This window comes from Odocoileus virginianus, chromosome 28 (assembly GCF_023699985.2).
Source record: "Odocoileus virginianus isolate 20LAN1187 ecotype Illinois chromosome 28, Ovbor_1.2, whole genome shotgun sequence".
NCBI classification, from domain to species: domain Eukaryota; kingdom Metazoa; phylum Chordata; class Mammalia; order Artiodactyla; family Cervidae; genus Odocoileus; species Odocoileus virginianus.
In genome coordinates, this window is record NC_069701.1 from 44350502 (window position 1) to 44378155 (window position 27654).

The 27654-nt window shown below is 60.3% G+C and overlaps 1 protein-coding gene across 3 annotated transcripts; it reads right to left on the reverse strand.

Annotated features, from left to right (window-relative positions):
- Positions 1–156: 156 nt before the first annotated feature.
- Positions 157–23204, reverse strand: PHRF1 (PHD and ring finger domains 1). 3 transcript variants are annotated; one of them, XM_020912149.2, is made up of 18 exons: positions 23087–23204; positions 19355–19470; positions 18946–19044; positions 15670–15884; positions 14699–14782; positions 13192–13310; positions 10623–10720; positions 10219–10394; positions 9686–9812; positions 6673–6800; positions 6050–6231; positions 5578–5697; positions 4977–5131; positions 1890–4373; positions 1539–1696; positions 1088–1357; positions 877–1005; positions 157–478 (listed from the first exon to the last, which is right to left on the reverse strand). In XM_020912149.2, the coding sequence occupies exons 2-18, from the start codon at positions 19446–19448 to the stop codon at positions 335–337; spliced, it is 4782 nt and encodes a 1593-aa protein (XP_020767808.1). In that variant the 5' UTR covers positions 19449–19470; positions 23087–23204; the 3' UTR covers positions 157–334. The 3 variants fall into 3 exon arrangements, with proteins under 3 accessions (XP_020767808.1, XP_020767806.1, XP_070314042.1); XM_020912147.2 differs by having other exon boundaries at positions 1539–1759; XM_070457941.1 differs by lacking the exon at positions 157–478 and having other exon boundaries at positions 913–1005; positions 1088–1191; positions 1539–1759.
- Positions 23205–27654: the final 4450 nt, after the last annotated feature.

Here is a 27654-nt window from a genome sequence, read left to right on the forward strand (position 1 = left end):
TGGGAACTGCCAACAGGGTGCCCCCTGGGAGTGGGGGAGCCAAGTATAAACTTGAGTGGCTATCTATGAAACACAAGGGAGCAAAAGGCTGACTAGGAAGTGCCCCGCCCCAGGCCCCCCCTTTTTCTCACCACCTTTCAAGTACTGAGCCAATCAGACGTTTCTAAAGAGAATCCATTTTTGATAAATTAGAACACAATGGGAACTGTGTGTGTCTATAATATACATATAAAAAAGTCCAGTTTTAAACTATGAGCAAGACAGGTGCACAGACCACATGTGATCACAGGAACCCTGAAAACGGGAGGGCGGGGCGTGTCCCGTTTTCTGCTCCTCAGCCTTCCGCGCCCTGGGCTGGCGGCTCCTCGCCAGCCTCGGCCCGCCGGTGTCTGCGCATGTGCCTGTACTTGTCCACGTAGGCCTTCACCAGGTTGCCCACCTTCACGGGGTTGATCTCCCCGCTCTTGCTGTGGCAAATCTGGAGGAGGAAGGGGAACAGTGTCCCAGACATCCCTTCGTGCCCAAAACGGTCATGGATCATGGGGACCAGGCCCTGGGGACCCTGTGAGGGGCGGCGGGCAGGCTGACGTGCGTCTGTCTGCTCTGTCCACTTCACAGGGTGGCTGACGGCCCTCCTGAGGCGATCTGGCATGTCCGCTTCTCCGGGGGTTGGGGGGTGGCTCATTTTCCTAGCCGTGAGTGGGGTTAAACGTGATGTTGCTCAAACTCTTAAACAACCACTCACAAACAGCCACCTTTACACCCCAAGCACCTAAGCAGCTGGCTACAGCGAGGGGGTATGGGGTGTGGCCACGCAGCCCAGGGCTCACAGGCCCCTCCCACCTCCCCAGCCCAGGGCTCACAGGCCCCTCCCACCTTCTGCACCGCCTTGCGCAGGATGTCCTTATACTCGTCCTTGGTCACCTCCCTCTTCTGGTAGAAGGGCTTGATGGCCAGCTTCACCTCCTCCACAGCCCGCTCCTGCACATGCAGCTTCTTCATGTACTGGGGGCGAGGATACCGGTGAGAGCTCGGCGCTGGGCTACCGGCGCGCGCCTGCCCCTGGAGGAGGAGCAGGGGGTCTCACCTCCTCATTCTTGGCCTTCTCTGGGGCTGGCCTAGGGGGAGCCGTCCTCTCCTCAGAGTTGTTGGCAGCAGTGGTGGTGGCAGCGTGGCCAGCTGGCTCTGAGGCTGCAGTCGGGATGGTGGACACTGGGGCCAGGCTCTGGGCCACCCCGCAGCCCGGGAGGGGCAGGCTCCCCTGGAGGAGGAACTGGACTGCGGGCTGGCTGATGGGTGCATATGGCGGGACACCCGATGGCAGGGCTGGGCCGGGGGGCAGGCTGGGGCTCTGTACCTGGGCGAGAGTGCAGCCTGCTCAGCCTCCGCACACTCAGTACCCCGTGCCCCCAATCCCCCACTTCTGAACCCAAATAGCCCAGGCAGCAAAGGGCTGGTGCGTGCAGCCCTCAGCCCCAACCCAGCCCAGCCTGCGTGGCCTGGGTACAAGGCTACATCCCTCCAGCCCAAGGGCCCACCTGAGAGGGGTCAGTTGGGGGGAAGCCAGGCTCTGGAAGCACATAAGCAGGGGCAGGCGGCTCAGAGAAAGGTGCCTGCTGGAGCCCAGCCACGGGGCCCACGTCGTCAGATTCCCAGACTCCTTCCCGGGGCTTCTGTGGCCTGTGAAGTGGTGTCCCTGGGGGCCAACATACGGGGGTGGGTGTTCTGGGGCCCTCCAGGCCACAAGGCTGCCTCCTGGCTGGAAAATTTCAGAAAAGCGTCCTGGAGCAAGGACCCCAAGGAAGGTGCTGCCATCCCACCCTCATGACCAAGGCGGCCTGGGAGTCACCCAAGGATCACTCTCCGCCCCCACCAAAGCGCCTACTCACACAGGCCTCTGTCGTTGGCCGGGGCCCCATAGTCTGCCTCCTGGAGGTTCCAGGTGACCCTCTTCACCAGCGCCTTGGCCCGCAGCAGAGGGTTCTGAGAGGGGCCTTCCTCCTTCCCCACAGGTGTCCCGCCAGGGGCCTCGGCACCCAGGGCACAGGGCACTGTGGCGGCCTCGTCTGCATCCTGCTGGAGCAAGTGCTTCTCCTGGGGGACCTCGGTCCCGGGCAAGGGCTGTGCCACATCTTCACCATGGATCCGAGACACCTCCCTCCGGATGACAGCCATGGCCAGGCTGGTGTCGTGCTGGGGGCCCGCTGGGGGCATGGTGGGCTTGGGCAGGAGGTCGCGCTCCGGGGAAGAGTCCGTGCTCTCCGGGGAGGGCGGGGAACTCATGTCATCAAGCTGCATGAAGATGGTGTCATTGGAAAAGTCCTCAAAGAGGTGCCCCGCCTCCACAGAGTCGCCATAGTCCACATCCTCCGCTGGACACTCCGCGAGCACCTCCGGGACTGGGGTGGTCTTGTCGACTTCTGGCCCTTCTGGTAAGCCGTCTGCTCCCGCTGAGGGTGGGGGCCCAGCCGGGGACCTGGCTGGGGGCTCCCTGTCTGGCCTGGGCTCCTCCTGGGGAGGGGGTGCTGGAGAAGCCTCTTTTGGGGCCAACTTCCGCTCAGGGGAGTGGGGGTGGGGCCGCGGGCGCTTCTCCCGGGACCGAGGCCGCCGGTGCACCCGGGGCCGGTGTTCCGGGCTAGGGGACCTGGACCTTCGCCGCCGCCTCTCACGGGAGCTGTGCCGGTCCCGGGGCCGCCCCCTCCTCTCCCTGGGGTGCCTGGGGGGCGAGCACTCCCTCCCCCGAGACCTGGACCCTGACCGCCGCCTCTTCTTCCTGCGGCCCTCGCGGTGCTCGTGGGAAGAGCTCCCAGGGCTCCCAGAGCGGGAGCGGGACCTCCGGCGGCCGCGGCCCCAGGAGCCTCTGCCCCGCTCCCTGCTCTTGTCCTTCGCCTTCTTGCGCTTGGTGCGCTCGTGGCTGCTGGAGCGCTCGCTGGAGGACCTGCGGCCCCGGGCCTTGGGCCGGTGTCTCTTGGGCTGGTCCTCGCCCGCTGCAGGCGAGGCAGACCTGGAACTCCGGTCTCCTGAACGGGACGAGCGGGAGCCCGAGCGGCCGGCGCAGTGCTCCCTGGTGGCTGCCCTCGGCTGTGGGCCTCTCTTCCGGCCGCGGGAGCTGGACCGGGAGCGGGAGCGGGTGGGGGAGCGCAGCTCCACGACCCTGTGGGTGGCTGCAGGCGGGGTGTCCGGGCTGGGTGGCGTGTCAGGCTCCACCACAGTCACGCAAGTCACCGTCCGGCTCTCAGAGCCGAAGAAGGAGCTGCGGGCTGGCAGGGCCTCATCACCCCAGGGCTCCGGGGGGGACAGCTGCTGTGCCTGTGCGCAGGGCTCCTCGTCCTGGAGCTCGGACAGACTGGAGGGCCCCTGGGGGGGCTCCGGCTCCTTTCCCGCGCTGGTCTGCACCGTGTAGGAGGTGACACAGCGCACAGGGGGCAGTGCTGGGGCCTCGGGACTGTCCACAGAGATGGTTCGCGTGATCTCCGAGGGCAGAAGGCCCAAACGCTCAGGGCTGCTGTTGGCGGAGCTGGAGTCGGAGCCCGTGGGGTTGAAGGGGTCATAGATCTCACTCTTGAGCTGCTTTGTCTTCCTGACAGAGAAGAGGGGTGAGGGGCTTGCTCTCCTCTGCACCTTGCTGTCCACTGGCCGGAACGTGTTACAGAAGCCGGGGCTGAGCAGTCTGCCGGAATGGGCTGTGTTCCCAGGAATGTTGATCCTGAAACTCTCAAAGGTGGAGCCAACACCCTTTCCCCGGGCGGGCCCCAGCGGGCTGGGGGGCTGGGCCCCCCCCCCCGAGCGCGTGCTGGGCTCCTGCGCGCCCCGGTTGCTGGGCTCACCCTCCACCCGGGCCCCGCAGCCAGGCTGTCCAGAGCCCTCCCTGCCCGTCAGCCGGCTGATGCAGGAGCTGGGGAGCTCAACGCCCTGCCTGCTGGTGGGAACTTCGTCCCCCTGGCTGCCATCTCTCCTGATCTTTGGTATTCTGGGGAGCTCAGAGATGTCTGTCCGCCTGGGAGCTGGTCTTAGGGCCTGGCCCGGCACTGTGCTCTTGGAGGGCGAGTCAGAGCTGTGTGAGACCTTCAATGCCACAGACCCGAGAGGCAGAGAGTGCTTGCTGTCGCTGTTAAACCGGTGATCCTCACCCTGTTTTATACCAGGTCTGCTCTCACTGGACAAGGTCTGAGACTGGTCCAACCGAGGTGTCACAGAGGAGCCAGGCTTTGCTGCTGCTCCCGACAGGAGAGCAGGGACATGGGTGGGGGCGGGGGCGGCCCTGCCCGGGCAGCTGGGCCCCGAGCTCTGCGGCCCGCTTCCTGACTGACGCCCACCGGCGCCTTCTGGCACTCTGGATGGACCAGGTGAGTTCCGCTGAAAAGAAACTGGCACTGAAAGACAAAAGGCCGAGCACCGCCGGTCCCAGTGGCCCCTGTGAGGAGCGCACCTCCCCCAGCATGCCCTCCCTACGCCTCGCAGTTTCCATTCCTGCTCACTCAGCACTGCGTGTGGAGGGTGGGGCCGTAGGCTCTGCGCTGCAGTCTGCGTCCCCTCCTGCTTCCTGCACTATCTTTATGCTATCTGTGGATCAGAAAGGGCCTGGGCTCTGACGGACCCTTGAAAAGGGGGCAGCACCCCAGGTTACTACTGACTGCAGCTGTATGGCCTAACCTGCCCTCCACGGCCAGACCCACTCCAGCCCTGAAACCCTCTGGGGCCCAGATCTGTGGAGAGGGCCCTGCACTGGTTCCTGGGGCCGTGAGAACAGAGAAGCACCTGTACCGTGGCAAGGAGAGCCGGTGGGCTACCTGGAAACCCCACCACCAACTGTGTCATCAGCAAGTGACGGAAAGGCACCTTCAGCGCCCTCACCCACTGCTCGGAAGTAAACCCTAGGGCCACTGGGTTGGCCACACGCAGACCGCCTCCGGGACGCGTGGCCCCAAGCCTGGGCGTGTGGAGGGCAGCAAGGGGCCGCGGGCACAGCTGCTCACCTGCCTTCTTGGCGCTGAGGGAGCCATCGCGGTGGATGACGATGTCGGCGCCATTCATCATCAGAAGGCTCTGGCCAGACAGGATGCTCCCTAGCAGGTCAGGGCTGGGCTCTGCGTCCACTTCCGGCTGGGGGGCTGCAGTGGGAGCACTCCTCCTGCAAGCAGACCGGGCAGGCCCTGCTGTCACAGCCCCTCCAGCCCTGGTACCACCCGTGCAGGCGGGAACCCCGAGGGCAGTAACGAGACCCGCCCCCCCAGCAGCTCCCACTGAAGGATGGTGGGGGGAGGGATAGTCGCGTGCGAGGCCCTCGGCCCCAGCTCCACCGGCAGGCGGGCGCACACGAGCAGTGCTGACTGGCCGGGCTGGCTGACTGTCAGCCGGGGGAGAAGGCTGGATCCGTGCCCAGCCCCCGCCCTGTCCCTGCGTCCCAGGCCCCTGGTTTGGGACTGGCCGCAGCTCTTCCTCACCCACAAGCTGGGGAGAGGCCACAAGAGGTCTCAGGGTGCCGGGTGGCAGAGTGCCCACCCGCCATAGAGTCCACTGTCCTCGGAGGCCTGCGCCCCACCTGCACCCCATCCTGTCCTGCCCCCCGGGACACACCTGGAGAGCCCCATGGAGATGGGTCTGGCTACAGGCTGGTGGGAGCGCAGGGCTGACCGGGACAGAACCCTCCTCTTGGCGCTCAGAGGGGAAGCAGGGCTTGCAGACGCCTCTTCACCGCTGGAGAAGAACACAGGCCAAAAGGCAGGTGACCCTGCACGTCCAGGCCTAGGGAGCCTCCCACCCACCCTCCAGAGCGAGTGGCCTCTCAGCAGGCCCTGTGACTCAACACCGAACTGGGGCCCTGAGCAGTGACCTTGTGTCAGCAGCTGCCCCAGCCTCTGAGTCAGGGGGTACGGGGGGCAGACACGCCGAGGGAGCACAGAGCTCTTTTCACTCACCACCTAACGCGGTCTGAGAGCCACTCAGAGCAAGGAACTTCACAAACGCAAACCCCGAGAGTGAGCCAGGCCCCACTGGAGGTGGCATGTCCACCGGCCTGAGGGAGAGCGCCCAGCCCCTCTGCACCCACCTGTCGAAGGGGTCCAGCTCATAGGGGTCTCCAAACAGGGAGAGAGAGGCTGCCCCGATGTCAGCACGCATCAGTCCCAGAGACGGGTCTGCAGGCTTGTACACGGAAGGGGTGCAGGCTCCACGGGCTGGCCTGCAGAGACCCAGCGTCCGTGCGATGCGCGAACGAGCCGTGGCTTCATTCTGAACCCAGGTCAGAGGGAGAAACGACAGCGCTGAGATCCACGGCCTCAGGAAATGCCAGTTCAACTAGAAACCCACGGCACCAAACAGGGGGCAGAGGGCTGGCCGCCCCGGAGTCTGAGGGGCACATGTACTCATCACACAAGGACTCCGGCCCATGCCTCACTCCACCCGCCTCACACCAGGAGCCTGCTACCCCGGGCACAAGCACCCGACAGGTGGCGGCCTGGCCCCACAGGCCCCTGTGGTTCCAGGAGCCACTCTGCAGTGCTCTGAACACACCTCGCTTCAACCCCGTCTTCAGTCCACGCTGCAGAAATGTGCGTCTTTATCGGTGAATCTCCAAGTAATTACAGAGACGCTCCTTCTGTGCCTCCCACTGTACCCCCTCACCGCGCACAGGCCTGAGAGCTTGCCTAGTGAGACCCCGTCCAAGGCTACCTTTATCTTCTGTGCTTTCCTCTTCTTCACACGACCCAGGCGTTTCTTCAACCTTGGCCCTGAGCTCCTGCTCTTTGCAGACGATCTGGATGGGGCTTTCTTTCTTCCTGATGCTTTCTTCCGTCTTCCTGCCAAGAGCACATTGACAGCACTCACTTCGCTGTGTGCCCCAGCCCGCTGCCCCCAAAAGACTCGGCTGACTGACTGTCCACCCCACCTGGGGGCATTGCTCCCTCACTTCTTGTTACGGGGTTTCTACACGTGTCCCCACGGGGGCGGGGGGGCAGCACACAGCGAGGACAGGGCAAGTCTGAGCCTACTCTGACCTCCAGACCTGACCACTAGAACCAGCAGGGAGACGGTTTACACCACTATGGAACAACACTGAGTCAGAAGACACAAGTCCAACAATCAAGAGTAAAGGAACCCAGGCCTCCAGTTCTGGATCCGCTCAGTGGTCTCACCCTGAGGAGTGCTCCCAGAGGCTGGGAAACAGGGGACTTCACGGTTCGTTTTCAGCAAACACACCGAGGACGACCCTGCATGGCCAGCAGCCACCTGGGTGCTCTGGGCGACTGCAGGAGCCCAGGCAGCCACAGGGGGCCCTGAGGCCACACTGCTCCCGCAGCCCTGGAGCAATCAGGAATCTCAGCCCAGAAGTGGGTTCCAAGGAAGACAGAGATCCACCCTCGTGACTGTGCGGTGGAAGCGTGTACACCAAGTCTGGGTCCCTGAGCCCATGATGAAGCTGAGAGCCCTATGCATTCTCCACTGGAGAACACTGCCCAGCTCAGGGATAAGAACCAATCAACACAGGAGCAGGCTGGGCGCCAGTGAACCCATGCCGGCCGTGGAAACCACGCTCCGCGACGCGGCCCATCAGGAGGGAGCCACTCCACCGTCTCCTCAGTAACTCGCAGACAAGAGACCAACAGAACTCCACCACACCTGAACTAGCCTGGGGCCTCCAGCCACTCAAGAGGCAAGATCTGCCCACCAGGAGACCCGCTCGCTCCACCCCGTCAAGAGGACAGAGACACGCGACACGCAGCCCCAGCACAACACAACGCTTTGGCTCCAGCTCCACGTAAACTACTTTAAAATTCCATCACGTTTGTGACACAATTAGAACTTCCGATGCTGACAGGCTGTGTCATGAGGGTGTGGAATTACTACTCATCTCCTCAGGTGTAACAACGGCCTCAGGGTTAAGTCAGAGGAAACACTCCCGCTCTTCCAGAAACATGCTGCAAAACACTTACAGGTAAAATGAGGATGTGCTTCAAAGTAACTCAAGAGGAGAGGGGGACAGGGCCACTCTGGCCGGGAGCAGCCGGGCCCCGGGGAGAGGGTGACAGGGCCTGTGCCCGTGTCCCTCAGCCTCCACAGCTGTGACCACACCTGCAGAGACATGACAGCCGAAGACAGGGGGTTCCGGACACGGCAGAGGCGAGCCCGCCTCTCCAGGTGCTGCGGACAAAGGGTGAGCTGCTGGGACTGAGATGTGAGGTCATGGATGTGATGGGGGAAGAGTCAGGGGAAGACAGGCGAAGCAGAACCTCTCACCTGAGCCTGCAGTTCAGGGGTCAGCGTGACCTCTGGGTACAGAGAACCACGACTGCCCACCGGTAGCCCTCAGGTCTCATCTCTACACCCAGCCTGTCCTCTGAGGAGGCCTAGGAGCGCAGGAAGACGGGCCTGCAAGCTCCAGGACACGCCCAAGATGCAGGACGTGAGGACCAACTGGGCAAGAACATGGCACCACTGCAGGCGCAAACTGCAGCTGGGAGCGGGGTGGCCGCCTCTGACACGGCCCCTACCACGCCAGCCGGTCTCCTCCTCTCTACCGAGCCAAAGCGGCAGACACACCCACCCATGGGAAGGGATCCGCACAGCAGCTTCACCGCAGAACAAGCCAGACACGCGGCACAGGCAGAGGGACAAGCCACAGCACGTCCCTCACCAGGAAACAGACGTGAACCTAAACACCCGCCACATGGAACCCCAGGTCACTGCTGGTGACAAACCAGAACACAACACTCAGCACCTCCCGAGCAAGAGCCAAGGACGCAGAGACAGCACCGACTGCAGGGCCTGGCTGGAAGGCTCGCTGGCCTCACTGTGAACCACGTGCCCAGAGTGGATGCACCTGTCACGGCAAGCATGCCTCAATAACACGGGTTTTCAGAAGACCACGGGTTGTAACCCACTCAATGAAACAGGAATCCACGTCTTCTGATCCACACGAGCAGTCACGCAGGGGGGCCAGCTCCTCCACGGAGCAGAACCCCGACCGGCAAACACAGACAGAGACAGAGCAGGGACCGCCAAGGCACGGAGCAGAACCCCGACCGGCAAACACAGACAGAGACAGAGCAGGGACCGCCAAGGCACGGAGCAGAACCCCGACCGGCAAACACAGACAGAGACAGAGCAGGGACCGCCAAGGCACGGAGCAGAACCCCGACCGGCAAACACAGACAGAGACAGAGCAGGGACCGCCAAGGCACGGAGCAGAACCCCGACCGGCAAACACAGACAGAGACAGAGCAGGGACCGCCAAGGCACGGAGCAGAACCCCGACCGGCAAACACAGACAGAGACAGAGCAGGGACCGCCACGGACGCTGAGCTCCAGTGAAAGCTCCTCCCCGGCAGAGAGCAACCCAACTTAGAGGGACAAAGTTACCCAGACTAACACAGAAAAGGCCCAGAAAATGTGAGCAGCACTGCAGCTGCACAGACGCTGAATTACTTCAACGGTCCCCACCCAGGGAAGCCAGGCACAGGGCTGCCTGGCCCAAAGAAAACAGCACGAACCTTCACATGGACCCTGCGGGCTCTTGCTGACCCACTCGCGGAGGCTGTGTCATCTGATGCACACTCGGGGTGCTGCCACACCAACAGCCCCCCAACAGGGCGTTCAGAGGGACTAACCAAACCCAAACCCCAGGGCTGCAGGGCCTCGGGCGCAACAGCAGGGACCTCAGGCAGCCGGAGCTGGGAACGCCTACCTCCTTTCCTCCTGCGGCGGGCAGGGGCGCGCGGCCCGGGGCGCTGGTACACGGCTGTGCTGAGCCCGGCAGCCACGGCTTCAATGGTCTCGTCCAGCAGAGACGACATGAGGTACCTGGGGACACGCTGCACGACAGAGGATGGCACGGTCGGGGGGGACCACCTCAGACCTCTCGAGCGAGCCTGGGGACCCCGAGCCCCTGGAGCTGCAGCAACAGACATCAGGCTGCGGGGGCTCCCAAGTGCCCACGGGGAGCAGGGTCTGGGGAGGCCTCCTGACGGGCAGGTCGGGCACGAAGGCAGGAGGAGCGCTCCTGGGCCTCGAGGAGAATGGGCCATTGGCCTGGGCGGTGGGGTCCTGGGCCCGAGTCTGCCACGAAGTCCCTCAGCCCTCTGGGTTCAGCGCCACAGCCCCTGCGGGAGGCGGCGCTGCCCAGCACCCCCAGGGCAGCTCTGGGCTACTGCCGCCACCTCAGGCCCCCTCAACGCTGCTCCCTGCACACAGCCAACGTGGAAGGCCACAGGCACCCACCTGGAACCTCCTGGCCGTGGAGATCCGGTTCCGGTTCACTGTCGCTCGGACCCTCTCGCTCTGCCGCGTCCTGGCGATGGCCCGGGTCCTCCCCGTGCGGGGCCGAAGCCGGCTGGTGGTGGGCACCACGTCAGCCAAGAGCAGGGAGACCTCCTCCTCGCTCACGGGACCCGTGTCTTGGAAGAAAACACCCTGGGCTGATGCGCACTCCGCCGTGCCCTGGCCCTGGCAGGGGGACTCAGGAACAGAAGGCAGGGGGCACCGGCCTAGCGCCTGGGCCCTCAGAAGCCCCCCACCCCCACTGGAAGCCACTCCTGCCAGACAGCCTGATGCCATCTCCCTGGGCCAAGGTGCCCGCCCCCATGGGAAGGGTCTGGGCTGCCTGAGAGCAGGCAGCACGTTACCAGCGGCAGAAGTGGCCCCGGGGGCAGCACATTCCGGACAGAACCACTCATCCACCGGCACCTCCTGGAGAGGGGGGTCCAAGCACTCCATGTGGTACCTGGGGGACGAGAGGGTGTCTGAGCCTCACGACGGCGCCCCGCACGTGGTGCTGTGCCCTCGTACCCCCCATCCAACCCTAACCCTGCAACGCGACTGCATCTGGAGATGGACCTGCAGGGGTGGTGAAGTTAAGTGAGGTCACCAGGGCGCAGTCCAGGCCCCGGGACGGGCGTCCGAGAGCAGAGCGGGGACACAGAGCCCCCCTCGCCCCGACAGCAGCAGTGGGGCTCCGCCTGGGCTGACTGGGATGCCCCTCACGAGGACATGGGGCAGGCGACAGTGCCTAGAGCTGGGGACCAGTCTGCTCCCTTCCCCCTCAGGCATTCTGGACAGTCGGACCTCCACCACAAGCCTCGGGGCATCTCTGCCCTATGGAAGAACCCCAACAGCCGCTCAACTCTTCATGGGTCACGTACTATCTGAAGCCACCCAACTGGCAGCTGGATGGGTGGTGCCCACCATTCCTGGGAGGTGGTCTCCAAGGATGTGGTCATTAGGCAGTCCTTTTCCGCCCACCACCATGGAGGCGGCCCCGCACCCCCCAGCGCTGAGGAGGAGCTACACCGGCACCAGTTCTGCACAGTGACATCTGCCCCGCGGTGGTTCCTGACTTGTCCTGAGGTGAGCAGCAGGGGAGGAGCTGCCAGCGCCGGCACCCTGACGACTCCAGACGGCGCAGACCACATGCTGCACACCCAAGCCCGGGCTGGACGCTGCTGTAGAGCCTCCTGCTGCTCCCAGCTCTGCCCTGTGTGAGGCCGCAGGGAGGCAGAGCCTGCCCCGACCCCCAGGCTGGACCTCACCCGAGCATCCAGTGGGAGGATGCACAGGCTGACCCCCAGCACCGGGGAGCACCCAGAACCCAAACTAGATTTCAGCCTGAGAAATCCCTCTGACGCAGTCAGGCTCAAGAACACCACCCAACACTGAGCGGCAGTGTCTCACAAAAACGTCTCCAAAATTGAGCGCAGTTCAACTGTGTTCTCACCACCGCACCCCAGGATCTTGGCGCAGAGGCTGGCGGGGGTGATGGGGGCTCCACCTAGCCAGTCTGCATCCAAAAATCCCTCCAGGGAGAAGACAGCTGCAGGCTCAAGCCCGGGAGACCCCCGTGGCCACTCCTCAAGGAGACCTGCAGTGCTCACATATCTACAGGAAAGACCCCCTCCCACGGTGACAGCATAGCCCTGGCGTGGAGAGGTCCCTACCCACGAATAAATCCCATTAAGTCAAACACGAACAGGGGGAATCCCTGGTGGTTCAGTGGCCATTTCACTGCCAGGGCCTGGGTTCAATCCCTGGTTAGGTAACTAAGATTCCACATGCCCCGTGGTGCAGTCCCTATACCCCCAAAGAGGTAAAAAGCTTAAGGAAAAACCGAGGCTTGGCAAATTAACAGCCCCACCTGGGACTCCCCAGTGCCCCAACATCCATGAGACCGCCAAAAGACACACAGGCTGGTTTCAGGCTCAGGGAAGCCAGAGGCAAGGCTGGTAACCACGCCTAGGCCAGGACCAGCCTCTCCTTCCCCCGCATGTGGCCTCCCAGACAGCGTCCCGCAGTCCCAGCCCCTTCCTGCTCAGCCACCTGCACTTGGGAAGAGAACGCGGTCTGCCCCACGTCCCACGGTCACGGTACGTGACAGCAAAATCCGTGGTCTGGACACCAGGGCCCCGGTTCTGCCCTCCAGATCCAGAGGGACAACAGGCTCAACGTGACGCCCCCAGACACGGCCCAGCTCTGGGGCTGCCGCGGCAGACACACTGCGGTCAGACCTCCGGGGCTGTCACAGGACAGGATGCAGCCGACAGCCATGAGGAAGGAGGGAGGCCCCTGTTCTTAGTGGTATAAGCCCTGGGGAGGGCCCTGCTGCCTCGGGGCAGGGAGACAGCAGGAAGTGGGCCCCGGCGGCGTCTGCACCGCCCCACAGGCACCAGTCCTCCAGGACCCACGCTGCTCGAGCGAGAAGCGCGCCTGATGGGAATCGGGAGCCCCCACCGCGTGGAGGGATGACAACCGCAGGCTACCGCAGACATAGGGAACAGCGCAGCTGGAAGCCCATCCTGCCTACCCGCCCAGCTGGGGGGCTCCCCACGGCCTAGTCTTGCACGCTGGGCGGGTCCCGCCCGGCCCATACCCCCCGTTTCCCGCGTCTGCCCTCCGTCCTGAGGTGTAAGGTGCACCTCTGCAAGCAGTCTCAGATGATGGCTGGGAACAGGGAGGGTGTAAACGGCAGTGAGAGAACAGCCCCAGGGAGGGGTGGAGGGGATGAAGCACGTGAGCTGAGGCCAGGCCAGCGGGTGCAGCGGCAGACGCTGGGGTTCAGATGACCTGTAAGGGCTCACGGTGCCGAGCACAGCCAGGCAGGCCTGTGGGTGTGATGCGCGGAGCAGTGGCCCACAGACTCCCCTCTAGCACATCAGGGGTTTCCATCTCGGAGCCAGGCCCGAAAGATGGGGAGGGGCTCACCCAGCGTCGCAGCCGTCACAGAGCAACAGCCGGTCCTCCCGGTCGCTCCGGCCACACACCTCACAGAAGGTCGGGTCTTCATCCTCGTCCTCCCCGAGCCGGGCACTCTCCACTGGAATCTGGGGACAAGAGTGTGCTGAGCACACAGCAAGCAGGATCCAAGCCCCAGAACCATTCGTGTCATTGTAAATCGACCCAAAGCAGATTCACTTGCACGGCTTCTGTGGGCCCAGGGGCTCTGAAGTAACACGCACGTGGGGGTTTTAACATTTTCTAACCATTTCACGACAGCAAGCCCTGAGAAAGAAACTACTCAATGGAGAACAAGGTGTGCGCTGCCGAAGGACCCCATGGCAGAGTGACAACGAGCCAGCCAAGCCCGTGGGCGGTGCTGCAGAGCGCGGAGGCGGCGGGCAGACGCGGACCCGGGCCTCTAGTGGGTGCTGCCCCTCGACAGTCACTGCTGCTCCCCACAGGGCCGCCAGCACACACCATCTGTGGGGGGCGGGCCGGCTCGGTCTCCTGCCCCGAGCCCCACCCGAGGAGCAGCGTCTGCTCCTCCCTCCCTGCCGTGCTCCCCACCTTTGTTCCTGCGCCAGGCGGGCACTCAGGGCCTCCCCGCGCCTCCTGGATCCTGACCTGCTGGTGTGAGGGGCCCTGGACCACCTCTCCCTTCCCGTGGAGGACGGCTCAGGGCCTGCCCTCACTCACAGGTACTCAAGCAGAGCCGGCCTGCAGGGAAAGTGTCCGCATTCCCGCGGCCTCTGGGCAGAACAACAGAGTGCGGGTGGGCACAGGAGACCATCCCTGGAAGGATGGGGGCCGCGGTCACCCACACAGACTTGGGAAATCTGCATGTCCAGAGTGGAGTCCCCACCACCTCTGGCTCCACAGTAAAAACAAAAAACACGTCTCCAGCTGCAACCAACCCACTGAGAAGATGTGCGGCAAGTCTGTATCAGCGATCGTCTCTGACAGCACCCCGAGGCTTGCAGGGACCTCCCCGACCAGGGACGGAGCCAGGGCCACGACAGTGAGAGCAGGGAGTCTTAACCACCAGGCCATCAGGGAACTCCTTCTCTGAGACTTTCTAACTCTGCTCCTCAACAAAAGGAGACTGTGGAGGTCCCAAACAGCAAGGAAGACACCTGTGCTCAGCTCTCCTGGTCCTGCCCTGTGCCTTCAGAAGTCTGGTCCCGAGAGCTGGCCGCCTCTCCCAAGTCGGGGTCCACCCTGCCCTCCCCTCACTGTGGCTGCCATGGCTCAGGAAGGAGGAAGCTCAGAGATACACAAGAGGCGTGTGGAGGGGAGGGGAGGGAGCCCGCACCACCAGGCACACGGTACCACCACCAGCCCGGGCCTCAGGTCCACAGCTGTAAGGGGTATCTCAGCAGATTTCTCACATGTGCGCAGCCAATGCTTCAGGAGAGCAAAGCGCCCTTTGAAGGCAGGTTTTCCCGTGAGATGTGGACCAATGTAGTACACATAAGGGGGCACCTACACGTACCTTCTTCAGGATTTTACCGCCAAACTGAGCTCGAATACAAATACATTTAAATATAATTCGATCAACTGGACAGGAATGGGCATTCTGTAAGAAAAATAAAAACTGTATCATAATCTTGAATCACTGTCACTGTTAACACCACCTCAACACAATTTCTCTTAGAAGTCAAGAGTTCCTTTCACAAAAAAAATCCAACCATTGACTCAGTGCCTGTGAACACCAGGCCCTGTGCGAGGTCTGAGAGCACAGCTGTGCAGCAGACAGAAGGTGGTGCGGGGCAGCTCTCCTGGGAGCCAACACGCAAACCATCAGTGCCCAGAAAACAGGAGGGCACGGGGCAGCAGGAGCGCTGGGGGCCAGGTGGGTGGCCAGGCCTGGACGAGGCGGCCGGCACCCGAGTCGCTGCCACCACCGCCGCTCTCGCTGCAGACGGGCAGGTGCAGTGTGGTCAGACCTGCCCCCTCTGCAGGGCCCACAGTGTGACAGAGGGAAGGGGGAAGAAGCAGGCAAGACCGATGTCCTGAAGAACGGCCTGGGCACAGAGCTGCGGCCACTCGTCCTTGGACTCGCCCTTCTTTGAGTTCTTTCACAAAGTTCAGAAGGGGGGTGGGCAGTGCTTCCAGAGCTCACCCTGCAGCACCCATCCCCGTGTGCGCTACTGCTGCACTCACAAGTCAAGCCCCGTGTCTGTGAGCTGACCCCTCAGCACACACCTACCAGCCAGCTCAGCCATGCAGGCTGCCCTGGTTCTCCCGGGATTTCTGGCCATAAACCCCCTCTTCTCGTTCTGTGCTCCCCAGAGTGAGCTTCACCAGCCACCCAAGGGCCGAAAGCGCGGACAAAGCAGAGACCAGGCTTGGACGCCACCTGGAGCCCCACAGCCCCGCCATCGAGCAGAGACCCAGAACCCCAAGAGGCCGGCCAGGGGCTGGTCACCCACACAGAGCCCAGCCCGAAGAAACACCGTGCACCTTGGACCACTCCACGATGCAATCGAGGCAGAAGTAGTGGGCGCAGTTCTCGGGCGTCCCCACAGCCTGCTCCCTGAAAGCATTGAGACAGATCGGGCAGCTCTCAGAGTCGTCATCAGAATTAAATGCACCACTGGCTTCCAGCGTTCCCTGAGTATCTGCTGCTGCTGCTAACGTGTCCATGTCGTCACCATCTTCCTCAGAGTCCTCGGAACCTTAAGAGGCAAGGTTACAAGTCTGTGAACTGGAGCCCAGGAGGCATGAGGCCCCAGCTGCACTTGGAGCCGAATCAGAACCCCCGCAGGAGGCAGGCGGCCCCCAGGGGTCAGTGGGCCTCTGGGCGCAGCTTGGTGGCCTCTGGAGGACACCTCACTCCACCAGCACCTTCTCAAAGCTGTCAGGGAGCTGCCACCTACAGGGAAGGCCTCTCGTCCAGGGCTCTCATTTTTCTTTCCTCCGGGACCAGAGACCACAAATTCCTAACCAGGCAAGCTGCACACCACAGCCCTTATCAACCTCCAAAAGGTTCCGAGGCCATTCAGCTTCAACACAGCAGTCAGTATGTGCTTCCGTTTTCTCTCCCCACTAAACTCCAGTAAATAAAGATCCAAGTCACAGTGACATGGGACAAGGACTAGAGGCGCGGTGGGCAGGGTCCTCACACGCCCGAGACCCTGCTGTTACGTAAGCTGACCACACATGCTGGAAGAGCAGTTTTCTCTGGCTGCTTGTACTACCCCAGAGAACAAGGGGCTGATGCACCCTGTCCACCGAGGCGTGGCCTCCAGGACCTGAGCGAGGAGGAGAGGGGGTCCCACCCAGGCAGAGACAGGACGAGAGCCCCACACTGTGGGGCCTGAAACCCAGCAACAAGCCAGACATTGGGGGAGGACCCTGAGCCTAGATGGGAACAGTGCCTCTGCGACCCCTTTATGTCAACTGGGCAAGATCTGAGCAGAGGACTGGCCACTGGTATCTGGACTACAAACTACACTGAGACACCAAGTGTGCTATTCTCAGCCGCTGTGTCTGTGACAATGTGTTACAAAGTAAGACAACTAAGCTGGGGTCCACAAAATTCTGGAGAGTGGTTTGGCTCAAATCCGTGACTGGCTAAGGCCTAGTGGGCAGCAGCAGGTGGAGCACGAGAACCAGGTGCTCTGGTTCTTCCTCCAGAATTCCAGAAGATCAGGAGCTGAGGGGAAGGCAGAGAACTGGCGTCTGAGGCCACCAGACCCTGTGACGTCCCCACCCCCAGAGGACGCCCTGGACGCCCCTGAGGGCAGCGGCCACCAGCAGTGAGGCGCTGAGGCCCTGAGCCAGCTGCCCGCCCACCTTGTCCCGGAGCTGCGGGATCAGGCCCAGACAGACGAGGGCCCAGGAGGAGGAAGGTGCAGACACGGGTACGAGCCCAGAGCGGCAGCTGGTGGCACGTCTGCAAACCCGGGTAAGGTGAGAGCAAGGGTCCCGTTAGCAGGGCAGGACCACCAGGCAAGAGCTGAGAGCGACCTGTGGTGAAGGGCCGCTTGGCGAGGGGCATGCTGAGCAGACCAGGAGGGCGCGTGCGCACCACCTGGACAGCTGGTGAGGCGGCAGGTCAGAGTCCTAAGTTCTCCTCTTTCATCATAAGACTTGAACAGACAATATGTTTCTACAGCTGAAAACTGAGCGAACAGTGACACAAGCAAGTGACTTTCAGGAATCAACACTATGGCAAGAAAAACAACAAGATGGGCAGAAAGAACTGCATGCAAGGGGGCTCGGCCGATATGAGGCTGTGAGGATGCAGGTCACGTCTCTGAAGGCAGGCCCTGTGAGCCATCGAGGTTCTCACCAGCTGGAGATCCCCCCCTGGCCCGCCTGTTTCACAGACTGGCGCTGGAGAATGCGGGGGTGTCGTGGCGGGTCAGTGCCCCTCAGCTGCAGCTGTGGCTTCCAGGTACCTGCCCTCCACTGGCACCTCCTCCTCACCTGTGGGACTCCTGGTACTCGGCTCTGTGCCAGCTGTGCCCCCAGCACTCTCCTCGCCCCACGTCCACCACTGCCCAGCTAACCTTCTTGCCCTCCAGATCACAGCTGAGACCTGTCCTTCTGGAAGCTTCTCACCAACCCAGGACCAAAGAGCCCGAGCCCATTCCCTTCTCATGATGTCCCCTAAATACACCCTTGGCATCTATCACCCTGACCTAACTGCTTCTTTACACACTGTCTCTGCCCCAGACGGTGAGCTCCTGCCCGTCTTCCAGCCCCCTGCATGTAGCCCCTGTCCACTAGCATCCAACAGGCCCTCTGACCTCTGCTCCAGGGCTGAACTGACAAGGACCTCATGTCCTCGGCGCCAAGCCCCAACTCCATCTGCAAAAACAAGTGGAACAGCCCCACTGTGACCTGCAGATTCAACCCAGAACTGCCTGTTTCTGTAGAGAAGTAAAAAATCTAACCCTGGGATAACGTGTCACCAAGGCACACAGGGTTGCAAACTCACGCTGCTCCTTCATAAGCACTGTCCCAAACATGGGGGGTTACCTCTCTGGAACATTCTAATGCTCATATCCACAGAGCTCCAAGGACTGTGATAGACCAGGCGGATGCCTCAACATCCACGCAGGTCCCAACGGTAGTGTTGGAAGGGAAGCAGTGGTGAGCCAAGCTCCCAAAGCCCAGCGCCACATGGGGAGGGGCTGGGCGGGACAGTCTGGGGAGCCCACAGGCCACGGGTCAGCCAGGGCAGCCAGGAAGGCAGTGCAGTGGGTACATGGCACTCGGGGCAGGACATGCGTACAGCAAAGCTCCCTGCATCGAAGTTCGGAGATGCAGACTGAGAGTCTCATAACAGTCACCCCATGCCTCTGCCGGCTCTCTCAGGAGTCTGTCACAGAGCACGGGACCCAGGGCTTGGCCTACCCTTGCTCTGTAACGGGCTCCGGGCCCACTCTGCCCACAGGTCTGTCCAGCTGCATGCTCCCTGCAAACGCCCTTCACGCTACTCCCTATTCTCAGGCACTTTACCCTCCTGCTGTCACCAGACAAGAAAGAGACCTACCCACTGTGTCGTCAGCCCACATCAACACGAGCCAGCTGCCCAGCTGAAGACAAAACCCACCACAGGGGACTGCCAGAGAAGGTCACTGTGTTAGGCAATGTCACCCTGACAGCTCACAGCCTCAGCTGGCCGGTGTGGTGAAGTCAGCAAGCTCACCAAGGCTGTTTTGTAAACAGCAACCCCTGTCACGGTGCGAGGAGACACGGGGGCCCCAAGGACGTCCGTGCTCTCACCAGATCCGTCCTCCAGGTCCCCGTCTGCATCCTCCTCATCGCTGTGCTCGCTGCCCGAGTCGTCCTCAGAGGTGCCACTGTGGGCATCACTGCTTCCTTCTAGAGCAACAGAGAGAAACACAGGCCCGAGGAGCAGTGTCACAGCTGAAGCAGCAAAGAGCAGGGCTGGGGAGAGGATGTACAGGGTGTTCAGAGGACATCTGCCAATAGGGCTCCTGGCAGCACCCTGCCCCCAGGTCAGGGCAGTGAGGGAGAGGTGGGCAGGGTGGAAGCTTTTGCTGGATTTAAGAACATATTTGTATGGACTACATCAAAAATAAAGACCAAACAATGTGCTACTTGTGCACTTTAAGGGCAAAGCACGAATGCTCACTCCTCACTCTGGGCGGAGGGGCAGGGGGCGGCTCACCAGCATCGCTGGCCAGGGCAGCAGGACGGAGTCTTGGGTGGCCATCGGGCCCCGGGCTTTGGTCCACAAGCTCGTCCAGGCTGTCGTCATCCATCGCTGGACATGAGCGTTCAGCTCTGGAAGAAACCAGGGTCAAGTAAGTCCCCTCTGTCCCAGGCTTTGCATTAAGCTCCCCGCCCAAGAGCGAGCGACAATCACTACACATCACCCTCCTGATGACACGTGTCCTCCCCCCAGCACCATAGGAGACAGAATTGGCTCAGAACTGTGCAGGCACACACAAGAGACTGGCTCCTGTCTACAGAGCCACATTCACAGTCAGATGCCAACTTACAACAAACCCAATGTAGCCTCAGACCGGCCGTGTTCTTGTTCAGGCACCTGCCACACCTCAACACTCCCCGGGTACCTGAAGCCAGGCTTGAGGGAAACAGCTTATCACAAGCTGAGGCAAAGCAGGGCTTTCAGCAGAGGATGGGCGCCAGAAGGTCCAGATGCCAAGCTGGCCCTCTGCCCACACTCCCGTGGGATGCCCCCCTCAGCCATGGCTGGCCAGCCCAGCTCCGCACACCTGTCTCCCACGAGGCCACGGGCACCAGCTGGGGCTCCTCTGACCTGGCCCCGGCCCCTCCACAGAACACGGCCAAGTCACCTGCCTACCCAGGAGCAGCACAGGGCCGTGGGGAGCAGGGGTCAGGCTGCCATGTCCACCTGCTCCTGGGCTCCTGATCACCACCTGGGGGTGCTGAGCCTGCCTGCTCTGCAAGGCCACTGCCAGGGTAACGGCGAAGACCGAGCCCAGTGACCGCACAGACCTAAAGGGACACAAGCACCCTCCTGCACCAGGGCCTCTGACTCTGGTCTCCAAACAAGGGCTCCTTGCCCATCAGGGCTACTCACTTCCAGTGCCCCCGAGAGGAGACCCCTCCCTGTGGCACAGTGCGTTTCTGAGTCCAGTCTGCACATCTAAGGAGCAAGACTGGAGGAATGGAAGCAAAGCAAGAACCGGGGCAGGAGGGAAGGCGGACAGCAGCAAGCCCAGAAGCCAGGAAAGCCTCTCCTCCCGGATTCCGTGCAGGCTTCTCTCCCGTGGGTCACACACCGCACACTTCACGTGCATCAACTAGCACCCAGGGCAGGAGCTATCGCTACCACCGCTGTAGAGATGCTCCCAAAGAATGGTCCCTGATGGGGCTGAGGCCAGGGCCACAGCCAGGGTGCCTCACATCCCAGACAAAGCCCCAGGCTCTGGAACGATGTCTTTTAAAACAGTGAGGGCATGTTAATTTCACTAAATCACTACCTGCCAAATGATGCGTCTATCTGGAAGTAGTCAACTGAAATTATGAACCCCCCTAAAGTCACCACCTTTTTTCTACCTAGTACCCTAAGGGTGAGAAAATCAGTCAGTCCTGCTCAACTAAGGGTCTGCACTCCCCTGCTTGGTGAGTCAGCAACATGGCAGGGACCTTCGCTATCTTCCACCTGAGCCCCGACCACAACCCCTCCTGGAGACGCACCGGCCATAGGATCAGACGGTGCCACTGTCCATCCAGGAGCACGGCACCCTCCTGTGTGCATGGCGGTGGCAGGGCCACTGCAGGTAGAGGACCTACAAGCCTCAGGCTGTACCTGCGACCAGACTCCACAGCGCCACCCTAGGACGCCTGCTCCTGTACCTACCCTGCCCGACTGCGTGCGGCGTGGGTCCTGCGCCGGGGACGGTCAGCCTAAGAGGGGGGTCAGTGTTCAAACCCAGGAAAGTACCAGGGCAAACTTCAGAAAATGTAAGCCTCCAAGTAGACCACAGAGCATGCTCAGGGACGGTTCACTCGCACAAGATCAAAAGCACAAGGTACCTCTGGCTTCTCCCTCAGTAACTGAGACTGAGGCCTGCCTCAGAGCACTGTCAGAAGAGATCAGTGTGGCCACGATGGGGTCTGGTCCACGGGGACTTGCCAGGGACACCAGCTCTGGAGTGAGGCTGACTCCCCATGTCCCTGCACATGTGGGGTTTAGTCCCTCAAGCCCTGTGCTCGGCCATCACAGCCGGGGAGGACACTTTCCAAAGGCCGCCCAACACCCCTCTCCCTTCCCTGCGTGGTCACACATAGTACCTTCTGGCAGCACCCAGGAGAAGAGCCCGGGAGTCTCTGAAGGTACTTCCCAGACCAAGCAGCTGTGCAAACAGAGATCAACATTAGGGACCCCTGGGAGCCTGTTTCTCCATGAGGAACGCTACACTCAAAACACTGTGGGAATGTGACCCTGGCTCAGGACCTACTGGCCCCAGTGGCAGTCCCAGCTCAGATGTGCCTGCCCAGATCCACTATCCCCACCTCCGCTCGCATGTTCCAGACCGACATCAAGGAAGCCTTTTCTGGAGGAGACACCACAGCCCCTCCCAGCTGCTGGCCACCTTGGGCAGTGCCAGCAGTGCTCTATGGCTTTCTTGCTCAGTCTCCAGACTTGGGGGAACCAGGGGAAAATTTAAACAAAAAGTAGTATTTCCCTCTATTTTCAAGTCCAGGGACTGAAAACACCTTTTATCCCAACTAAGGACCCAAAAGGCTTTCCGGTGTGGTCATTGGCAGCTGTGCCATAACAAGAACCTGGGTGCCTGTCCCCAGGCCCTGAGCAAGGGTGTTAGGTCCAATGGCTCAGGTCCAATGGGCTCGAATCTCATTTTTCATTCATCATCTGCCAGAGCGGCTACAAGACCTTGAAACTGTAAGCTGCAATACAAGTCAAAAAGCGAGAGCCCACCACCGCCCCCCCCCAAAAAAAAATTTAAGAGTCCAGTAAGGTCTTGGCAGGGTTGAGAGAGACACCAAGAGTCCATTACAGTGGGCTGCTGGGAGAACCAAAGTCAGGCTGGCTCTGTCAGGGCCCTGACACCAGCCTGGTGCAAAAGGAGAACCAGCTATTGTCATTCTGACTCAACATTCTTTCCCTACGGAAAAACACCAGTGGTTCAGGGAGAGGGAAGGCGTGCTAAAGCCCGAGTCAAACCTCACTTCAGCCTCAGGTTCTGTCCAAGTGACCAAGGGCCAAACCGTGGTTCACCAGGTGACTACTATTCTGTTGTTGCAGAAGCAAGAAGAGCATATAAACGCCACAAAGTTGACAACGATGTAACACAATCCTTGTTACAAAGAAAAAAGAAAGAAAAACCATGGGCCAGGAATCAGGGCTTAGGTTAACAACCGGCCCTGGCTCGGCATACAGCAGCTGTGTGACGCTGGCAAGTTACTTAACATCTCCAGACTCTAATCTACTTATCTGTAAAAACAGGAAGGCCAATACCTACTCCTGACAGACTGCTATGAAGACTACGTGAGTTAAGGAGCGGAAGACCATCCCAACAACCACACGGGCCTGTCGCCACACAGACAAAAACAATAAAAGCAAAAAGGACGAGGACCTGGAGTCGAGTTAGCAAAGGATCACACTCCGCTCTCAGAGCGGGGAGAGCGACAGCACAGGGGGCGGGTGCCACAGGACGAGGCGGAGGTCTCCTCGCCGCCCGGGAATCCGCCTGCAGGCCCCGGGCCGCCCGGACTCTGCGCGAGGCCTCCAGCGCCTGCAGGAGGCCGCCGCCACCCGTCAGCCCAGGGCCTGAGCAGCGCAGGCCTCACACCGCCGGGCAGGCCTCAGACAATGCGCGCGGCGCCCGGAGCGGCCCTCCGGCCGGGGCGCTCTAAAACCTGGGACACCGCGGCCCGCACGTACCCGGAACCGTGCGCCTCGCCGGCCGCTCCCCGACACTCGCCGCCGCTGCCGCAGCCGCCGCCACAGCAAGAGGCACAACTAGGCCCAGCCGCCGCCGCCCGCCGCCGCGCGCCCCTTGACCCGGAAGTACATGGAGCCGGCTTCCGGGGCTCTCCCGCCCCGCCTGTTGGTGGGTACCATTGGGACGAGGGAGGGGAGGAAACGTCTTAGGTAGAGGAGGGCGCCGCTACCTTAGCTCAGGCATCTCGAGACCTTGGGAACACTGTTTAATGCGTTGGTGTAATCCATACAGACCAGTCTGTTGGAAGAACTTGAAGAGTCTAAACCCCCGCCTGTGGGCTATCCGAGAGGTACTCCCCCGTCTGGAATGTGGTACAGTCCGATCCTTGCTCACCGCCCAGGGCGAATAGGAGCGGATCCCCGGCACACCTAGGGCCCCGCCCCCAGTCCGGGCCCCGCCCCGCTCGGTGGCTCCGCCCACACACGCTCCCCCCGCCCCTCACTCCCATCTCTCAGACCCCGAGAGCGCTAGCCGAGGAGAGCTTGCCCGGGTTTGCCTGGCGCGCCCCCGGCCGAGCAGCTTTGGGCCGTACGTTCACGCCACTGAACACTTGGGGACCCTGTGCGCGGGCTCCTTCAGGTGCTGGGCAAGGACGAATCCCCAACCCAGAATCCCGCCGGGGCCGCACGCAGTAAACAGTGAAGCATGTGGATGGTGCGCCGCTCGGTGTGTGAGAAACGGATTCGTGCTCTGACAGAAGAGCCGAGTCCTGGACTCGGGAGCCAGGAGGACTCGCCGGTGGTAGTTAGTGGGTGAGGAGGGACCTGGCCGAGAGGTGCTGGCGGAAGGGGCAGCTGTGGGGAGCGCGCCGTCTGTTGCCAGGACCCCAGAAGGGCGGAACCCCACTGGCTGGGTGGGGGACTGACGCTGGCTTCTAAGAGCCCCGGGCGACGGCGGCGGCGGCGGCGGGTGAACTGGGTGGGGCGGGCCGCGGACCAGTAAGAAGGCAACTTCAGTAACCCTGCAGCCCTCAGGGCCCACAGAGATGTAGGCTCCGTTGGGGGAAGCGAAGGTGCAGGAAGTGATCCCCTTCTAGTAGGTTATGAAGGCAGAACCTAAGGGATAAAAGATACTCAACATCACACCTTGTTAGAAAAATGCACGTCAAAACTACAAAGGGGGAAAAAACTACAAAGGAGTATCACCTCACACTGGTCAGAATGGCTATCATCAGAAAATCTACAAACAATAAATGCTGGAAAGGGTGTGGAAAAAATGGAACCCTCTTGCACTGCTGGTGGGAAGGTAAATTGACACTGCCACTATGGAGAACAGTGTGGCGATTCCTTTAGAAACTAGGAATAAAACTACCTTATGACACAACCCCACTACTGGGCATATACCCTGAAGAAACCATAACTGAAAAAGACACATGTACCCTAATATTCATTCCAACGCTATTTAGGAGGCTAGGACATGGAAGCAACCTAGATATCCATTGACAGGTGAATGGATAAAAAAAGTGGTCCATATGTATACAGTGGAATATTACTCAGCCTTAATGCATCTGAGTCAGTACTAATGAAGTGGATGAACCTAGAGCCTATTATGCAGAATTGAAGTAAGTCAGAAAGAGAAAGATAAATATCATCTATTAATGCATATACATGGACTATAGAAGGATGGTACTGATGAATCTATTTGCAGGGCAGCAAAGGAGACGCAGACGTAACAGACACGGGTTGGGGAGGACAGGGTGGGACTAACTGAGAGAGTAGCTTTGAAACATGCATTATCGTCTGTGAAATAGATAGCCTGTGGGTATTTGCTGTGTGTACACAGAGCTCAGATCCAGTGGTCTGTGGCAACCTAGAGAGGTGGGGTGGGACGGGATGGGGTGGGAGGAGAGAGGTTCAAGAGAGAAGGGGCATATGTATGCCTATGGCTGATTCACGTTGATGTATGGCAGAAACCAACACAGTATTGTAAAGTAATTACTTTCCAACTAAAAATTAATTTTTTTAATTAAAAAAAAAACTGAGGTTGGGTTAGCTGAGGGGTTGGATGTGAGATGCCAGGTAAAAAGGGAAACCAAGGAGGGTTCCTGGAAGCGTTGGGGGTGGGGGGGCAGCACATCAAGTGGGATGCCTGGGTGGAGCAAGGTGGAAGTCACCAGTGACCCAGAGGTTACCAGTGCTGGGGGGCAGCTGGAGGGGTTCAAGGAGAAGCCAAGCCGACTGATCATCGCCAGGGAGCACCAAGCAGGGAAACGAAAGTAGAGCAGTGGAGGAGGAGCCCACTGAGAGAGGGTTGTTTTGTTTTTCTGTTTATGGGAAAAATAACCCATGTGTTTACAGGCTCTGGAAAGGACTTTGCAGAGAGGAAGAATGAATGGTGCCAGAAAGGTGAGGGCCTCTGGAGCGAATCTTCTCTGTGGGAGTGTGTGTGTGTGTGTGTGTGGGAGTGTGTGTGTGTGTGAGTGTATGTGGGGGGGAATGTGTGTGGGGGGGAGTGTGTGTGTGTGGGGGAGTGTGTGTGTGTGGGGGAGTGTGTGTGTGTGGGGGAGTGTGTGTGGGGGGGAGTGTGTGTGTGTGAGTGTGTGGGGGGGAATGTGTGTGTGGGAGTGTGAGTGTGTGTGGGGGGAATGTGTGTGGGAGAGTGTGTGTGTGTGTGGGAGTGTGTGTATGTGGGAGTGTGTGTATGTGGGGGGGAGTGTGTATGTATGTGTGTGTTTGTGGGGGGGAGTGTGTATGTGTGTGTGTGTGTGGCAGTGTGTGTGTGGGGGGGGGGAGTGTGTGTGGAATGTGTGTGTGTGTGGGAGTGTGTGTGTGAATGTGTGTGTGGGAGTGTGTATGTGTGTGTGTGTGCCTGGCACAGCATAGTACCTCTTGGGTGTCACCCCAGCCATGTACCCAAACACAGGACACTTTTTATTTATTTTTTTTATTTTAGGTTTTTTAATTGTTATTTTTATTTTTTTTTCCATTTATTTTTATTAGTTGGAGGCTAATTACTTTACAACATTGCAGTGGTTTTTGTCATACATTGAAATGAATTAGCCATGCACAGGACACTTTTTAAAAGTTAGTTCTTTATTTATGGTCGTGCGGGGTCTTTGTTGCTGCACGTGGGCATTCTCTAGCTGTGGCGAGTGGGGCTGCTCTTGGTTGTGATAGGCAAGCTTTTCATTAGAGTGGCTTCTCTTGGAGAGCACAGACTCTAGAGCATTCTGGCTTCAGTAGTTGTGGCTGCTGGACTCTAGAGCACAGACTTAGTACTGTGGTGCATGAACTTAGTTGGTCCTCAGCACATGGGATCTTCCCAGACTAGGAATTGAACCCATGACCCCTGCATTGGCAGGTGGATTCTTTACCACTGAGCCACCAGGGAAGCCCCAGGATACTTTGGCTCTCTGTTTAAGTATGGATGGCATGACTTTGGGAGAGTTTCTCAACCCCTCTGTGCCTCTTTACCTATACAATAGAGATGTTGAGGGCTGGATGGGTGAGTACAGGAACAGAACTTTGGATGGGGGCCAGCAAAGTAAATGCCCTGCATCAGACACCTCCCCCTCCTCCTTAGCTTACTCTTGGCAAGTGTGGGCCCTTCTACACACACTTACCTGCCAAAGACCACCACCCACCAGAGGGTCCCAAATGGGGGTCGGAGCATGCCACTAAAGCTCTAGGGAAGGAGTTGAACAAGCAGCTGTGGCCAACTTAGAGCCCCCTTGGAGTGGGACCAGCCCCTCCCACCTTCACCCACAGCTGTTGTTGGAGGCTGCTGGAAAATTGTCATCCATAATAAACATGCACCCGTGATGAGATGTGACAGGTCCTCAGCAGGCATCTTTGGGTGGCGTACAACCCACCCAGCCATGCCAGGCTTTGCTCACCCTTGAGCTGTGTCCCCATGAAACTGCCCAGAACCACCAGTCTGGTCCCAAACTGGGCCAAGGTGAGAACATAGGCACATGTTTGTCCTTCCACCTACTGATGTACCTTCTTCCATGCTGATACGCATAACTCACACTCCTACATGCAGGTGGACCCCTTCCCACCATCAGCATTGTCCCTGTGTCCTTCGAGAAAACTGTACCCTGCAGCCCTCATTGGTTCCTTGGTGTTCACTGGCACACCCTGCTCCTGCTCCTCAAGGCCCAGGCAGGCCCAGACACGGGATACATGCTGCTCTCCTCATGCATGCAGGAGGGCGGAGCTGGACGAGGAGTTGCCTGGGTTCTGTCCAGCCCGGGCCAGCCCTTTCGCCTTCCGTCAAACCTGCATGAACACATAGGGCCAGAGCGGGGGGAGGAGACAGGCAGGGCTATGATCCCTGACATAGGAAGGAAGGCAAGGGTATCAGTGTCCCAGAGCACAATTTTTTCTCTCTCAGTTCCGAGCGCCAGAAGTCCAAAATTTAGGTTGACACCTGTGGTTTCTCTGAAATCTGTTGAGAGAATCCTTTCTTGCCACTTCTGGGTTTTGGTGCTTCAGGCCTCCTCGGCTAATGGTAACCTCTGTCTCAGTCTATGTGTTGCCTTCCTCCCTGTGTGTGTGTACCTTTC

Bases quoted from the DNA above. Each gene is read 5' to 3' on its own strand.
- PHRF1 (XM_020912147.2), bottom strand. From the start codon at position 19,448: ATGGATGACGACAGCCTGGACGAGCTTGTGGACCAAAGCCCGGGGCCC. The intron at 10,395-10,622 runs GTAACGTGCTGC...TTTTCTTCCAAG, and splicing joins CGGGGCCACTTCTGCCGCTG to ACACGGGTCCCGTGAGCGAG. The intron at 6,801-9,685 runs GTAGGCGTTCCC...TGCTCTTGGCAG, and splicing joins CCGCCGCAGGAGGAAAGGAG to GAAGACGGAAGAAAGCATCA.